This window comes from Aptenodytes patagonicus, chromosome 1 (assembly GCF_965638725.1).
Source record: "Aptenodytes patagonicus chromosome 1, bAptPat1.pri.cur, whole genome shotgun sequence".
NCBI lineage: Eukaryota > Metazoa > Chordata > Aves > Sphenisciformes > Spheniscidae > Aptenodytes > Aptenodytes patagonicus.
This window is the reverse complement of record NC_134949.1, coordinates 89,782,212-89,798,746: the sequence shown is the minus strand read 5'-3', so window position 1 is coordinate 89,798,746 and position 16,535 is coordinate 89,782,212. Positions and strand designations below refer to the sequence as shown.

The following is a 16,535-nucleotide window of genomic DNA, read 5'->3' as shown; positions in this document are numbered from 1 at the left end:
TTGGTGTAGATCTCTTTTTTTTTTTCCCCAACCTCTGCTCCTAGATTCTTTATAGTATTTCAAAGGTGCATGGTTTATATAAAGCCTTTGGATAGAGTTCACACTACTCACTCAGGACTACGGAAAATGCAGCCACAGTTGTTGCTGGGGTGGGGATGGCCACCTCCCTTCCTCCAGCGGCTCCCGCAGGGACAAAGCCTGGGCCCCAGCTAACGTTCCTGTGCTTTACCGCAGGGAGCTCACATGGCGCTCATAATCGTAATACCAGTCCCCAGGAATATTAGCCTTGTTACCTGGACTTCTCAGCCGACTGAGAGCACCCTTCACGTCACTTCCACTTCAGGTTAAAAGCAGCCACCTACAAGCTGAAAGCTCAGAAGGGCAGAAGCGAACTCATTTAAGGGCACTTACCAACAACATGATTGAGTTGCTCTGCCAGGAGAGGCTCAAAAACATCAGCCAAAGGTACTGAGCTTCCAGCTCCCTCTTTTCAGCTACAGATTTATAGGAAAAAACCAGCAGGAAAACCTCTACTCTCTTCTTGAAGAAATGCAAATGGCGTTGGAGAAAGGCAAAAGGATGAAACCAGATCAGATTAGGTGTGTGTCATCATTTGTCACCTGCTTCTCTCCCACCACTGCCCAGCTACAAGAAAGTGCACAGAGCGCTTTTACTAGGCAGGGAGAGAAGGAAGCAGAAAGACCAAGGCAAAACAAGTTTGTGGTCTGCATGTGAGGAAAAGGACCAAGTAGCTGTACCAAATATCAATGGCAGGAGTTCCTGCTACCGAGTCCGGGGGAGTTCTGCCCCATACCAGTAGTAGGCTGCATCAAAATTTGAGTCATTTTGACAAGAAAGCGGATATGAACCAAACGGAACAAGGCTGCTCAGCAGCCAAAGGGGACGGGCTCTCCCTGCGAGGAGCTGGGTCACACAGGTTTCACGTGACGTGACGACAAGGCGTTCCTGGTGACCACAGCTATTTGTCAGGACTGGGTCCCAACCCGATTTCTTCCGGCAGACAGACACCCACCTGCTGGTGCAGCAGCCAGGCAAGGGCAGTGCGGGGCACAAGGCAGGACTAGGCTGCAGCAGCAGTTCCGTGTACACCGAGTGACAAGCTTGCTGTAACAAACATAACTCCTACCCCTTCTGCAGCGTTCATCCGTTGTCTTCTTGGGCTGCCGAACAACGCGCGTTGCTGCACCTGCCGTGCAGCGCCAACTAACAGAAGGCAGGAATGGACTGCAAAGAGAGACGCACAAACAAGCTGAGGAACAGAGAGCGAACACAATCAGATGCATCCCCATCCTGTCTACAGGATGACAGAGAGTAACCTGCACTCTGGTTATCGGGTCCTGAATTAGAAAAAAAAAAGCCCAGTTTCCAACTAAACACAGGCCTCAGCCCATCAGAGGTGGGGGGAGAGGGGCCCACAGGCAAAAATAAGTAAGCAATGCGAGCAGCCAACCTCCTCCTACCAACTTCAGAAAACAGCAGGTACCCTCCTCTGCACAGTTCTAAGCAGTGCCTCTGCTTACCTGACCTAAGTCCTCGTCTGCTTCCCCTGCTTAGTCTCACTAATAGTTAAAGTCTAAGCAGAATTAAGGAATGTAAATAGCAGCAATCAGGCAACAGCTCAGAGCCAGTTCTAGTATCGTAACTCAAATGCCACAGCCGCTTCGCTCACAGAGCAGTGGCCACCTTTTATCTTCTCATTTGCTCCAAATTACTGCTTAATTAGAATGAACTCACGGAGTTTGTTTAGCAAAATAAGTTTAGTTCTGTGTCAATCACCTTATTGATTAGCACCACCCATCTAGAGAGCTAGTTGGGAAATATGCGTGAGATCCATTCTTCTGAAATTCTAAAGACAGTATGCGGGAGGAAAATATCATAATGTGCCAAAGAACAAGCAACTCAAATTACAGCAGCTCCGGTGAGGCCTGAAATACAGCACAGGTGTGTCACCGCATGACACCCAGGGACAGGAAATCATTAGGCCATGTGAACTGATAATGAGTCCAACCCAGCATCTCTACAGGCAGAGCACACAAATGGTCAGACGCCAGGGTGCCGAGGCTCAGATCTGTTAATAACAACAGCTTTAATAAGAAAAGAAACAACTGTCTATCAACCGAATGCTGTGGATAAGGAGCTCAGCCATCAGCTGACAGATGTGGTAGAAAACCACAGCGCAGAGCGGGCAGGAAGGAAACAGAAAGTCTCAACGTAAAGTGAAATCCAAAACAGGCAAGAAGGCCGAGTCGGTGCTGAGAAGGGCAGTCAAGGCATCATTGCCTGAGGCTTTGGCTCAATACCACGCGCCCCTTTTGCTGCACAACGGGCAGGCGGTGGATCAGAGTCCAGGATGTGGCCTTTTGTACGCAGGCCCCATTAACATCTTTTGAAACTCACCGTGTTCTTGAAACCTCGGTGCCAGGTACTTCTGATGTCAGGATAACAGCCACGCCAAAAGCACCGCGTTTGAAGTTAACAAGCTCAAGCACACTATCAGGCTGTTGAAAGCCAAGTATGCATCCTCTTAGATCAGGCTATAAAGACAACTTCAAAAGTACACTTCTTAAAAAGGATCCGGCAGAAGTTCAGAAATGAAAGAATAATTAGGGCCTTGAAAATTTCTCACAGGAGGCAAGAATGGAAAGATGGAGATGTTTACATTAGGGAGGGACTGCAGAAGAAAAGACATGATAAAATAATTAGAGGCATAAGGAAGATGATGGGAGGCATCTGTCCTCCCTTTCTGGTAACATATAAGGGCCACACGATGTAAATAACAGAATTCAAGGTCAGGCATTGTATAAAGTTAACAGAAACAGCTGAACTTGTATAACCATTACGACTATCTGGAAGGGAGACAAAACCATGTGGTGTGAAGTTTAGCCAGACCAGAAGGTATTAGTGAGGAGAGTAACACCAAACAGTGGCAGATTAATTCCCCGCGAGCTCCTTCCTTGCCCCTTCTTTTGAAGCACCTGATCCCGGCAGCTGACCTGAGTCAGCCACAGGACCAGCTCAGCCTGACAAGCCCAAACTCCCAGAAAAACTTTCTGCCTGACCATAGGGATGGAGTCAAAGATGCTGCGGCAAAGCACGGGGGAAATCTGAGCAGTTTTTAGCGAGGCTGCCAACAGGCAGGGTATGAGGCTTCCCTAGGAGACGGGTCTCTGAGTGGAGAACTGGAGGTCACCCACCACCGTTCAGCGACACCTCTCTAACGCACCAGACCTCGAACACCAGCAAGGCTGTCACTTCAGCTGGCCCGACTGAGGGGTTTTTTTCCTTCACAAAAATATGAATTGCCATTAAGTTTTTAATCAATAAATTGAGTTTCATTCTTTAAAAAGGAATGTTTTTCCCAGTGATTTTGTGCTAACTGTAAGAGAGTCCAAACACTATCCCTTCTCAAGGCCAGTTCGCAAGGTAGCAGTAGGATGAATTATGACAGTCAGTCACCAAAATGCTTTCCTAAAAGTCGGAGGCCAGCCAAGCAGCGGTTCCCACTCACTGTGAACGCTGCACAGCTGCTCAGTGAGAAATCCAGCCAGCTGTAAAGCCATTTCAGCACCTGAATGTCAGCAGCAGAATTCAGTACGAAGTGATCCTAGCAGAGGACTGTAAACCTCAACATTAAGTGCAAACACAATGACTTGGTTTTTTGTCCTGTACACAGTTACACACAAGAACTGCCAAATTATCTTTGTGCCTTGTTTTAATAAAATAATCCAGCTCATTTCATATGTAATAAATTCATTAGGCTTTGGGGTTTTTCTTTAAATTACAAGATCAAGCATGTTTTAACAGAATTCATTTAAATACTGTGCTGTTGGCAATTAATAATTTCACAAATCTGGAAACACGCTTCACTGCACTGTTGGACCTTTGAAGGGTTTGGCTTGGTGAATTCCTACCAGCTTCCACCACACATTTCAGAAGGCAGTTTGCAACGACGTCTGTAAAAACACACAATACAGGAGGATCGCACTGCGCGCAGGTCTGTTGCTGCCTGCAAGTACGCTGGCCCTTTGCCCTGCCCAGTCCACGGTGCCTTCCACCTCACCACATGCGAGAAAGCTGCATTTCATGTCAGAGCTCCAGCTCCTGCAGGTCTCCCCAGCTAGGTCCAATTTTCACTTTAACATTCAGTTTTACCGAGAGTTTGATGGCGTTTTCCATCTCATGCTTGACAATTTGAGCGACCTACAAGAAAACGCAAAACATCAGATGTACGCATAACTTCAGTGCTCTGTTCTTCTGTTAACACCTGGAGTCCTCTCCTGCATTTACTTGCACTGACTTAACCACCGATGGGAATGCAACCAAACATTTTAATCTTGATTAGGGTTTATGAATGGAGAAACTGTATAAAGCCAGTAACATTTTACGCAGCACAGAGTTGCGACTCGTTCCACACTGTTTAAGACTACTTAGAAAAGAAGTAAGATTAAGTTTCCATTAAACACCTGAGAGTCCTGCAGAGTCTCCTCTTTCACCCAGCTGCATAATTCTAAGTGTTTTGTGGAGTCTGTTCTGAAAACTTCAATGTACTGAAAGCAAGACACAACCCAAATACACCAGAGGCAAAGAACTATGTTCTTCCTCGTTGTGTCGGCACGAGAAGCACTCTGTGAACCACAAACTACAAACCTCTGGGAAAGCAGATCACATTCAATGCAGGTGCTAGAAATGCCTCAACAAAATAGTGAGGGTAACTCCAACATTTGCTGCCCTCCAAAGGAATTTCTAAGAAAACACTCATTTAAGTACACAGTTAGGGGACCAGAAGATATTTTTGCCTGTGACTTTTTGGATTGTAAGAGACTGGAATTTTTTTTCCTGACTGTAAATACCCGCCCTGGATAAAAGGACTCTCTTTCCTACCCCAAGACCCACGCGGAGTCCAGCCTGTCCTGATTGCTTATTTGAATGAATCTTTCAATCCACACCCATCCCACGAACCTTTCCACAGCAGAATGAAAAGAGGCTTTGAAATTATTGTGATCCCTCATCTCGGCTAGAGGCCACTGGGTCAGCATAGGAACTACTCAAGCCTTCTGACCCTTCCATGCGTTTTCATAATTCCCTCCCAGGAAGGGAATTTCCACAGTAGAAATTCCTCCACAGTTTTCACTGGGGAATGGAGGAAGGGATTTGAGGAGATCAGAGCACAAGAGTTTACAACAGCATTAAGAACCAGGGGGAGATTTGTCTTCCAAAACCCTACGCCCTTACATACCACATTTCAAAATGATCTTGATAACCTCGAAAAATGCTTTGAAATAGGATGTAATTCAGCACAGACAAGTACAGAGTAGAAAGAAGCAGGATAGAGAACTAGGATAGCAATAATCTACTGTTCAAAAATGGGATGAAAAATAACTGCCTGGGCAGGGAAAAAAATGGGGTTATCAGAGATTAAAAACTGAACAGGGCTTAAGCAAGGCACACTGTTCTGAGAAAGAAAGCAAATGCAATTCTGGAACATAGAAAACGTTGCTTGTGTGACACACAGATCAATTCTCCATTCTATTCAAACCACTGCAGCCTTGATCAAGTTTGGGGCCCAGTATTTCAAAAGAAACATGAACCATACAGAGGGAGATTCTCTGAGAACGCTCACAGGTCCAGCACACACCACCAGCGAGGAACATCAGATTAGGGCTGCTGCACCTAGAACAAGGGACAACAGCTGCAGGGGAGACACGAAAACCTGTGTGAGGTTCCTGGGGAAGCTGATGGGATGAGACAGGACATGCGCCAACGCCCTGACATGGGGGGCTTTGGGCTCTGAATTTCCTGTACGTTAAGCAAACAGCACCATTTCCAGGGTTCTCAATGGTCAGCTAAAACACGCTTGGAGGAATACTGGCCATCTTAAAAACATAAATGCAGTGATGCTGGGAACAAGCAAGCAGTTTAAAAGCATCTAGCCTTCGATTCCTAATCTAGTCCATACCTTTTATGTTCCTACCTGACTCCTCGTTGCCAGGGTCAGCTCAACAGACAGAACGCCTCCTACCATCGTGGCAATATTATCACAGTCTTGCTACTGTGATAAGCTCTGAAAGCTCCCTACCTTCACTTCGACATTCTACACAGACTAGGAAAGCCCTGATACCCCAGGCATTTCACACCTTTAGCACAAAAAAAACCCAGGTATTACCCCTATATGGTCTTTTAAAAGATGGAAGCTAGCTCACTGATAGACTGCAAAGGAAAACAGAATGATCACTAGCGGTGTTTCTCTTACAACCATTTGTAAGGATACTCTGACTGGAACACAAATTCCTAGATATATGGAAAGATATTTTTAGTTTTCTTTTGTGCACTTTAGCAGCTGAAAATAAGCTAGAGCCAGCATCAAGCATGTGACCAAACTAACTTGTCTGAATAAAAATTGCTGTTGCAGCCGAGAAATACATGATTTACAGTATTATCAAGCTTTAGTGCCAGCAAAATGGAAAAAACCTCACCAATACAGAAACCAAGAAATGCTCATTTCTTTTTTACTAAAAGGTATATTGTAGTTCAAAAGGACGAATTAATTCAGTCCCTACTTTGAGTAGGGGCTTAAGAGGGAGAGACTTCAAGAGATCCTTTCCAACCTAGATCTTTCCACTATAGGATAATTCTAATGCTGCATCTGAAAGGACAGCAGGCAATATTATCACAAAAAAAGATCTTTTCTGGCCCTAAAAACAATTAATCAGAGGGGTAAGAAGTACCCTGTTGTCTCAGCTACACAGAAATCCCTGAAAAACAAGCAAATCTGGCACATACAAGGGAAGTCTGAGTCTAGGAAACATCTTGTGTACATACGCTGTTTTAAGTGACTGCCCAGAAAATCTATGGACAGAAATGTATCTGAAGGAAGTTAGAAAAGCTGGTAATAATTGCTAGTTGAGGCAAGTTGAGGTTGTTAATGAAAAAATATAATACAGTAAATAATAAGCAAATCCACTCACTTGGCTCTAGTTCTTCTGGGGACACCGTGATAACTTGGAGTCGGTATCTAAAGACATAAAAGCCTACACTCAGGGGATTTCAGTTTTCTACAGAAAGAAAATTAGGAGCCTTTTCATCCCTAAAACAGCCTGCCTGGATTGAAGCAGCAAATGTCTGAACAGAGCTGGCAAAACGAACAGAAGCTTGAGCTGAGATTCAAGAGAAAAATATTAAACCTTTTGTTCTTAATGAAATTTAAAAAAAAAAAAGTATGCTCAGGCCAGTCAGTACTGCTGAAAGCTCTCTCAGACTAGGAGTTACTGCTTGCCATCAGGAAATGGGTTTTGTCATTCAAGATGTGCATGTGCAGAACAGAAGTGGGAGAAAGACATCTCCAAGCTATGGAAGCATGCCCTGGCAGCCTTCCTGCCTTTGTGCTCAGGACTTGGGAAAACACTGAGCTGCCAACGTACGGCTAAAACGCTTGCTACTGAAAGCTGTCACAGAGACACCACTATGCCCAGGGCACAGGAGCACCTACACGGTGGAAGAGCACACACAGACACACATATGCAGATGACAGGTACCTTACGTCCACACAACACATTTCTTACATCTACCATGCTGCTAACTAGCACCATAACACTCCTGTCAGAAAGACAGGTAGGTACGGAGTGAGGAAACAAGTACCAAAGTGCAGGATCTGCCTTTCCCTACACAGAGTACAAGCCACAGCTGTAACGATACATGTTCTGAGTTAGGCACCAGAAGACACGAGTGTAAACAGGGAGGCAAAAATACCTCCAAACGAGGAAAAACTTCCCTCTACACCTGTCAACAACATTAAGCTACTTCACTCATCAAGTCTTGCAGAGAAATTGTACGAACCGCTGTTATAAGCAGCAGAGCACACATTGGAAAAATGAACTTCAGCCATGGGGATGGCTTGAGTCTGAAAATAAAGGAATCAAGAATACAGACATAATTTTTCATCCAATTTAACATTACTTTCACAGACCTTTTAGCACACAGCGAGAGAGGATCCAGGGAAGAAAAGCTGAGCCCCTAGAAGGAAGGCTTGCTTGAAACATTGTAATGCAGTAGATAGCTGAAAAAGCAACTGCACGGCTGTACCTGGATGACATCGTCCTCTGCAACTTCATAGAGGAGCTCATCATGGAGTTGGAGGATAAAGAAACCTCCGCTGGTGGGATGTAACATCCCTCTGTTTCTCTTCCTCGCTAGCCTTCCTACACAGGTGAAGAGCACAGTCCGTTAGATACCATTATGCAAAGGCATGTTTCCCGTCATTAAAAAAACCCTCACACATTCCTAATGCTGAGAAAAAGAACATGAGGAACTTTAAAATTAAAAAGCCCATGCCTACAGATAAAACCACAAAACATTACTATTCTATCAATATTTGTAGAGCTACTGAGGGGAAAATGTTAGTGCTAAGCATTTTTTATATAAACATTTCAGCCTTACATTATAAAGATATGAATCAGAACAGAAACAAGAGACAGTTGCGTCTCCTGAACCATCTGTTTTAAAAGTAAATTTTAAACAAAATCATGTCAAGTTTAATCAGAAGTTGGTTTACAACATTTTCTCTGGCAATGAATTAGGATTCTGCTTTTCTTCCAAAATCATTTTAATGGCTAGTCTAAAAAAGCAGTAAGCCTCCTCCCAAATGCAGTTATCTGAAATTGTAGCTACTACTCCTGATTAAAAAAAGGAAAGAAAAAAAGAGCAGTTTTTGAATAAACAAGTAAGCAGCTGACAAAAGCAGGATCTTGGTAGGCCTTGCCTGACAAAAATAAAACAGAACAAACAGTTCCATGGTAAAAGCCTTTTTTTTTAAAAATAAACAAACACAACCTCACACTCACAGACTCAAAAGTTATTTATTTCTCAGGTTAGCTAACAGGAGGACTCCAGTTCACAACTACAGGAAGGGTTTCACAGCATCATCAGCTCCTCACACGAGCCTCACACTGAAGCAGCAATGTTGAAGAAGCCACATGATGCGGGATGCTTCTCTGATGGCATAGGCTTTTATAACTTGCTGAAAGAGAATTCCTTCCAGTCCTTGAAACAGCTAGTATCAGAGGAGGAAAAACTATCACAAATGCATCTACTCGCCTTCCTACAATTACGTTGGCCAAAGGTCAGCAGCTGCTGCTCCCAGAGGGGGTGGGAAGTTCTGCCAAGCACATGCCTTCACTCATAGCAGACCTCTGAATCTTGTCTCTCTAAAATAAGACTCCCCGACATTTTTGAAGGTCTGGCTATTAATTATTTAGTTTTCCTTCTCAGTCCTACAAACCAGACTCTTCATATTATGACAGCTTCCTGTTTCAGGTTGAAGCATAAGAACTATGAAAGAAAAATAGCACTCCATCCCTTAAGTTGTCTTTCTAAAAATATATGACTGATGAACAAAACACTGTCTACATTATACTAAAAAATTGTCTTCATAGCACTCCTCTGGGAATGAGTATCCCAGCACAGCTTTGCTATCTGCAGCCAGAAGAAATTTATGCTGCTAAGTGCTTCATATAATACTCTTGTGGAGCCTCTGTACATCAAATTCCAGCCAACAAATTCCAGAATTAATTCTAACCAAAAAAATGTGGTTTTGGAACTAGAAGTTGTTCCACTCTATCTTTTCACTGCCTTTGAAGCCAGAGTATCTGCATCTGCTCAGTTTCTCCTTCCTACTTTTGAACAATTCTGAGGTGGCATCATAGACCATATCACATATGAACTCCCACTGCCAACCTTTGCAAGCAGATCTGCTTTGAGACAACGGGGATTTCTGATCTGATCACAGCATTTGCTTTAGTTTGTGTGTTGAGCAGACATTCTCCGTCCTTCCTTATGACTTTTTTGCCCATTAAACACAGACTTAACCGCTGTCAGGAATGTCTCCCACCCCTAGCCCAAAGGCCCTAACTTTTTTTTTGCAGGCAATTTTTTTTTTTTTTTTTTAAATCAGTAGCACTGAAAGTTTTACTCTAGTGTGCAAGGAAGAGGTGAGCATACCAGTCTTATCTCTCTGGAAGGAGCTCTCCAGATGTCCGTGGGACTTGATCACAGAGGAGAAAGCTTCCAGGCGTCTCTGAATGTTCACAGTGGCTGTTTTGACAATGTCTGCAGCAGATCCCTGAACAGTTGTATTCACAGCCTGTCGCTCTGCCTAAACAGATAGTTGTTCTCAAAACCCACCCAAAAAACCAAATCAAATCCAGCATGCAACGTGTACTTCATTAAAAATAACAAATACATGGCCAAATACAGGCATAGTAAAACCTCCAGAAAAAGAATTTGTTATATCTGCCTGAAAGAAAGACATTGTAGACTAGCTTCGGACACAAAATTTCTCCAGGTGACTGAGAAAAGCAGGATTTCCACAAATTTAAAATTAGTTAATATCAAGTAGACTCTATGACAGATGTGTCCAAAATGACCTTGAAAAAAAAAATAATGCCAGTGCAAAGGCGTATATTAAGTAAATATTTATCTAACAAGTTTGAGCAATTTTCCTTTGAGGGGAAATAAGAAAAGGAACAAATACCCAAAAATACAGGACTTAAATGCCCTTTCTTGTTCAAGTGCTGACAGCATATAACATACAAAGACTGCTGAGTGGCAGCAACTCAGCCTGAAGAGTTGGAGCACATCACTGTGTGGAGGCTTTTAAAAATCGTGTCCACTTATTTCAATAAATTACTCACTCCAGTTCCAACATGGGAGTTCTGAAGTGAGGTTAGCACAGCGAAGACAGCTGCACACCCAGTCACGGAAGACTTACATCAAGCAGACCGTGGCAAAAGCTCTGTTATTCAGAGAACAACCGAGCGAACAATGAACTAAGTGAGAAGTGGAAGGTCATGACCAAGATGGCTCATAGACCCTGTAAAACTGCAGATACGGATATGCAAAGAAATCTAATACTTAAAAAAAAAAAAAGAAACTGCACTCAACATACATGAGCTTTACAGTAGGGGTTTGGATCTTTGATAGCTGGCAGGTATCTCCGTCTTCCCAGGATGGTCTGCACAAACCCATCTTTCCTGCAGCTCCTCACTGTCTCCCTCAAGAATTTCTGAATCCCTGTGAAAGGAAAGAGAAGCTGATGTTCCATGTTGACTTCTCACTGGGGTCACTGAAAGCAGTCTGGGACACCCAAGCAGCACAAAGGTAATTCTTTAAATTTCCTAGACCCTGTCAGTGTACAAGGGCACGTGATCACTTATGCAGCCTATTCGCAGCTCTGCTGGGAAACCTATTAAGTCTTTTGAAGTGGAAGAGAGTGCATAGTGTCAGGATATCTGGCTGTGCACAAGGAGGTAGGAAGTCCATTCTGCACAGCGCCCAGGCACAGAGGATCATACATGTATTACTGATAATGGAGAGGTCAGGACCTGGACCAGCACTGGAAAAACTAGTCATAGGGAGGAAGTAAATTGAAAGCAGAAGTCAGAGCGCTTGATGCCTCAGGCTGCCTGACTTCAGACTGTGTCACTTCAGATTCTAGGATGAAAGAAACTCACCCACCTGCACTTTGCAAGGGAAGGAGTGAATCCACTGAGGGCATTAAACAGAAACTTAGGTCAAAGAAAGGTGACACAGGGAAGAGTCCCTTTCACTGCAAGTTCAGGTAACAACTGCACTAAAGTGGAAAAAGTTAACTTCAGACAGTTTCTTTCCAAGGTTTACAAAATATAAAACATAAAAGGAGCTATTCAGGATCAAGACTGACAGCATTAGTCAATTCATTAGGTATGTAATTTAGCACGTCAGCCTGGCAATACATGTAAGTGAAAATTCATAAGAAGTGAAGTTACAGGTACATTGCGGAGTTTGTATGTATGCAGGTGTACCAAGAGGGAGGAAGCAGGAAGTAGTTTCTAATGACCATGAAGGAGACACTATCCAGAAATTACTGGAGACAAAACAGACTCTTAATGGGACACCATTTCTCAGCATCTGTCTCCTAAAGAAACAAACTCTGACTCTTCAGAACATAATTTTCCAGCTCATTTCCAAGCTTTATGATTAGAGCTAGCTGTCTTTCATCCCATTTGCCCTCCATTCATTTTCTGATTGCAGCTCTACTCTTTCTATAGCTTTCCTAAAAATTAACATGCTTCTTAGAAATGCAACAATGTCTTTTTACAAAATATGGGAGAGCTGCTCTGAGCAGCTGGATAAAAAAGTAAGGGTTATATGCAAAACAACTTAAAACTCAATGAAAGCAGAAGACAAGAACAAAAGAGAGAAATGTTTATATTTAAAAATTGTAAGAAGCGTGGGGTCCAAAGTTGTATTGCATATCCTTTAAAGCTATGTGTTTTAATAAGGAAAACAGTGTTTCTTATTCAGAAAGTTAAGAGCTTTAAAATGAATCCCCAGGGCTTACTAATTAATTAAAAAAACAACAAAATAATTAATGTAATAAGCAAACAACAAGGTCCTAAAGATGAATAAAACCAGACTGTAGAGTAAAACATTATGGAGTATCAAACTGCTGTGTTCAGGCACTGGACTTTTTCAAAATTAAAAGCTTTTTCAAAAGAGATAGGAGTAGTAGAGGGCTGAGACAAATTTAGGATTTGAAGAGACATGGAGAGAAGGGATTAAAAACAACAACCACCACCACCACCCAGCTCCCAAACAGCCATATCCAAACCTGTGTATCTTGATTTGAAGGATTCAATGTAATTGGCAGCTTCATTTTCAGCAATCCCCATCTGCTCGCCTAAAGATTTTGCTCCTATTCCATAGATGATTCCATAGCACATCTACCAGAGGACAGTGTGAAGAACCGCAACCATATGGTGAGCCATGCAGAGAAAGCAGAGCCAAAACAAAATGTGATTCACTGGAAGACAGGTGTATGGGAACAAGGGCAAGCATTCAAGAAAAGAGACTACCCCTGAGTCCGAGACATTCATGCTGCTTTTCTCCACCCTCATCCCCCAAAACCCAGACAGCTCCAGTTGAAAGGTATTGAGAGTGGGAGAACATACAAACCAACTGCTGAATAATCACAGCCGAACCCAAACAGAAAACCATACTATTGTGACTCCCTGATGTTTTGAACACTGAACCTTCCTGCCCAGAAAGCTGCTGCTGAATTTTTTTTCTTAAAAGTTACCTGTTTAGCTTGTTGCCTGGTCCTATCTCCAACAGCTTCAGGATCAATCATTTTCCATTCTGCAGCAATGCTCTTAAAGACATCAGCACCCCCGTTCAAGGCTTGAATGAGTCGACAGTCGCGAGACAAATGAGCAAGGATCCTCAGTTCAAGCTGAGAGTAATCAGCAGCCAAGATTAAACCACCTGAAGTCAACAAGGTAGCAGAAATCATTATTTCGTAAATTACTCCAACAACATTCCAACCAATATTCTAGCAAGAAGGACTGAAGCTGTCCTTGCACCTTCTGCTCTGAAAGTTTTCCACAGCCATTTCTATGCAACTTGAGTCTCTGTTTTCTTGCAAATATCTTTAGGGGTTGCTTCTGCCACTGCTGCAAGTTTTGCCAATAAATAGTAGAAATTAAATTGGACAAATTCTTGCCTGTTTCCCCAATGCCCAGGCCTGCTTGCTTTCCATCCAGCCCCTACATCTAGAATCCAGCAAAAACACACAGACAAGTATCTGTCCAGGTGTCTGTGTAAAAGTCTAGCACCTGATAGGAATGATCAGCACAGAGATCAGACCAGCACACTTGTACTGGCCAGGGCAGGCAACGTGAGAACTGACATTTGGATAGGAATAACACTAGAGAGAGTGTAATTTGTGTATTAAGAGCTGCCTAAGTATAGCTCTTTAAAATATATGTATTCTTAAAGAGGAAATGAAGGTGTGAACACTTGAATTATAACATTTGAATACTTCCCCCAGTTGAAATGCTCTCCTTTACAGTCTTGTGAATAATTTTGAGGGCATGGTAACTACTGCATTAGTTTTCCAAGTAGGCTGCTCAGTCAGATATATACTGTCATCAGTTCTTAACTCTTCATTAGATCTAGGATTTTTTGTTAACTATATTCTTAACAATTAGCTGGCACAGAGCAGGATCTGGGCATTACCTGGGAAGGGAACAAAGGCATGCCTCATGCTAACAGAAAACGGTATTCCTCTTTCTTCGGATCCGTCTTCAGCCTGAGCTTTTAGGCCATTAGGCAAAATACTGGAACGCTTTCTACAACTGTGGAGGCAAAGAATGACTGTTCTTCACTAATTTCTAAAACACTTAAAGATGCATAATCATTTTTGCCACAAAGAATCAGTGAAAACAAGTGAGACAGTAGCCTCTATTCCACTCTTCTAGACAACCCATACCTAAATTTGACCATGGGGGAATTGGACAGAGGCCATGTGTACACCTGAAGGGATCTACTGATTCTGAACAGATTTAGGGATAAATCTTCCTAATACATTCAGGGTTTGGTCCAGAAATCAGATAATTCCTCTCCAAAACAGGCAAGACGAAAGGCCCCAAATCTGTGATGGGTGCATTCCAGAAAGACAGCAAAGGAGTCCTACAGGAATCCTAAAAATTCAACATCCCACCTTGAATGCCAAGTCTTCTCTCAACATCATTCTCATATGCAGAATGCCTACATCAGCCCATACCTAGTAGAGACAGAAAAGATTTCCCCCACAACATCAGCCTCATGACTGCGTGCGTGCACACACACACACACACAAGTAAGCCTGTAAAAATGGAGCAGAAGTTGCAGAAGACATGCTCATAAAACACTGCACGTTTCCTCTCTACAGACTGAGCAAAAAATTGCCTCAAAGCAACCAGATTTTCTTTTTCCAGAAGGCCAGAAGTTTACAGTGGTACCAGGTTCTCTTCAACCTCTCAGGGCTTGCTTAGCTCTCCTGTCCCACCAAGTCACTTGTAGCTGCAGACGGAATTGTATCCATCAATGCACCCACTGTGACACCATTCAACCTCCTACTCCCGCGAGCATCAGTCTACCAGCCAGCCCATTGGGTTCTTCGCTGGAAGTGCAGTCAAAGGCCTTTACAATCCCTTGATGTCCGGGTCAGGGATCTGAGCAATTTCTGTATCAGAATGAAAAGGTATCTCTGAGATCAAGGCTAGTTTCAGCAAACCAAAGCACGGAAAAGACATCATGCTCTCTTCCCTTGTGCACTCCCTTTCCTTCTTATACCTTGTTGTTTCAGGGATGGTAGGGATCAAGGAGATGAAAGATAGCACAAAAAATCACAGAAATAAATTTTCAAAAGAAATAAAGGTGAAGGACAACATATGGGAACTGTAGAGAGTCACACTGTACAGAAGTTCCGAATTCAGTTGAATGAGTAAGAGCTTTATACCACCATCTAATTTAGCTACACTCCTTTGGTCAGAAGCTTCTTACACCAAGAGGAAGGAGTATTAATAGTAATTACTAAGATAAAAGACAGTTTGAACCAAAGTTTGGAAGACCTATCAGACTTCGACTGCGTGACAGCTTCTTTTGTGCCAGCAGTCATTTCTGTGCCTTTAGGATTGCTCATCTTCCTAACACAGTGGCTGCTTAACTAAAGAATGTAGCCTCAAAAGTCAGACTGAGAAGCTGACCTCTCCCAAAGTTCAGCATGCGCTCCATTCCTTTGATGGGCTGCTTCTCTACAGGGAAGACTCTTAAGAACCCAGCCTACTCTCCAACTGTCCTGCAAAGCTGCTACAAGCCTGAGCACTGTCAGAGCCATTTCTCAGAACGACATTTCTGCCTCCATGGCTAGGCCTGGTTCTTCTCCGGAAGAGAGATGGACAAGATCCTGCTACTCCTGGGCTCTCTTGCCATGACCTACTCAAGGTGCAAGGATGTTAGACACATGGTGGTAGGAAAAGACAGATAGAAGGGCCAAAAAACTTCCAAAAGTTCTCACATCTTGCTATGGGAAAAGAAGATGATAAAAGTCACTCAGGTGACACATGTGGGACAAGACCCTGAATGGAAAAAGACACTGAAAGGACAAAAAACCACCACCAAGTATGAAGCCCCAAAGCTCACAAGCTAGCTGCTAAAACATCCACCTTGATATTTCACTAGACTTCCACACAACCGTTTAGGCATTGGCATCTAATGCTGTCAAAATAGGGCATTTGTTTAACCGAAAACAGATTTAGAAACCTTTTTCTGCTACCTGGTAGCTTTTGCAGGATCATTATCACAAATGAAATTATTAACAAAAATGAAAAATATGTTCACCCATGTTCCCTTACATAGGGAGCTGCACAGCATAAACCAGATGAACTTTCTTCTACTTCTTCCACAATACCCTATCCTCTTTCAGAGCAGCTCTTAGAAAGTCAAACCAGATCCTAACTTCAGTTTAGTTACTTTTCACACTCAGGCTTTTCATCCAACAGTTGGGAGCACAATGCTAATCTCACTGTAGGGTTTCATAAAGAATTTCAAAAAGCAAGTGGCTACATGGAGCCACATGCTGTTAGTGTTATTAGGTCTTTCATGTGTCACTGATTTTTAGGTATTTATTCCCCTGAAACTGTAAGAGAAATACTGAGTAA

At 43.0% G+C, this 16,535-nt stretch overlaps 1 protein-coding gene across 1 annotated transcript in view; it reads right to left on the bottom strand.

The window, feature by feature from the left end:
- Positions 1 to 3,501: 3,501 nt before the first annotated feature.
- The window catches only part of POLQ (DNA polymerase theta), a 56,266-nt gene continuing 43,232 nt past the window's right edge, over positions 3,502 to 16,535 (bottom strand). Inside the window, 7 exon segments of the mRNA XM_076348367.1 lie at positions 3,502 to 4,221; positions 8,101 to 8,216; positions 10,015 to 10,168; positions 10,961 to 11,085; positions 12,665 to 12,776; positions 13,133 to 13,317; positions 14,071 to 14,189. Of these exon segments, the coding sequence (XP_076204482.1) occupies positions 4,108 to 4,221; positions 8,101 to 8,216; positions 10,015 to 10,168; positions 10,961 to 11,085; positions 12,665 to 12,776; positions 13,133 to 13,317; positions 14,071 to 14,189 (925 nt within the window). The 3' untranslated portion in view covers positions 3,502 to 4,107.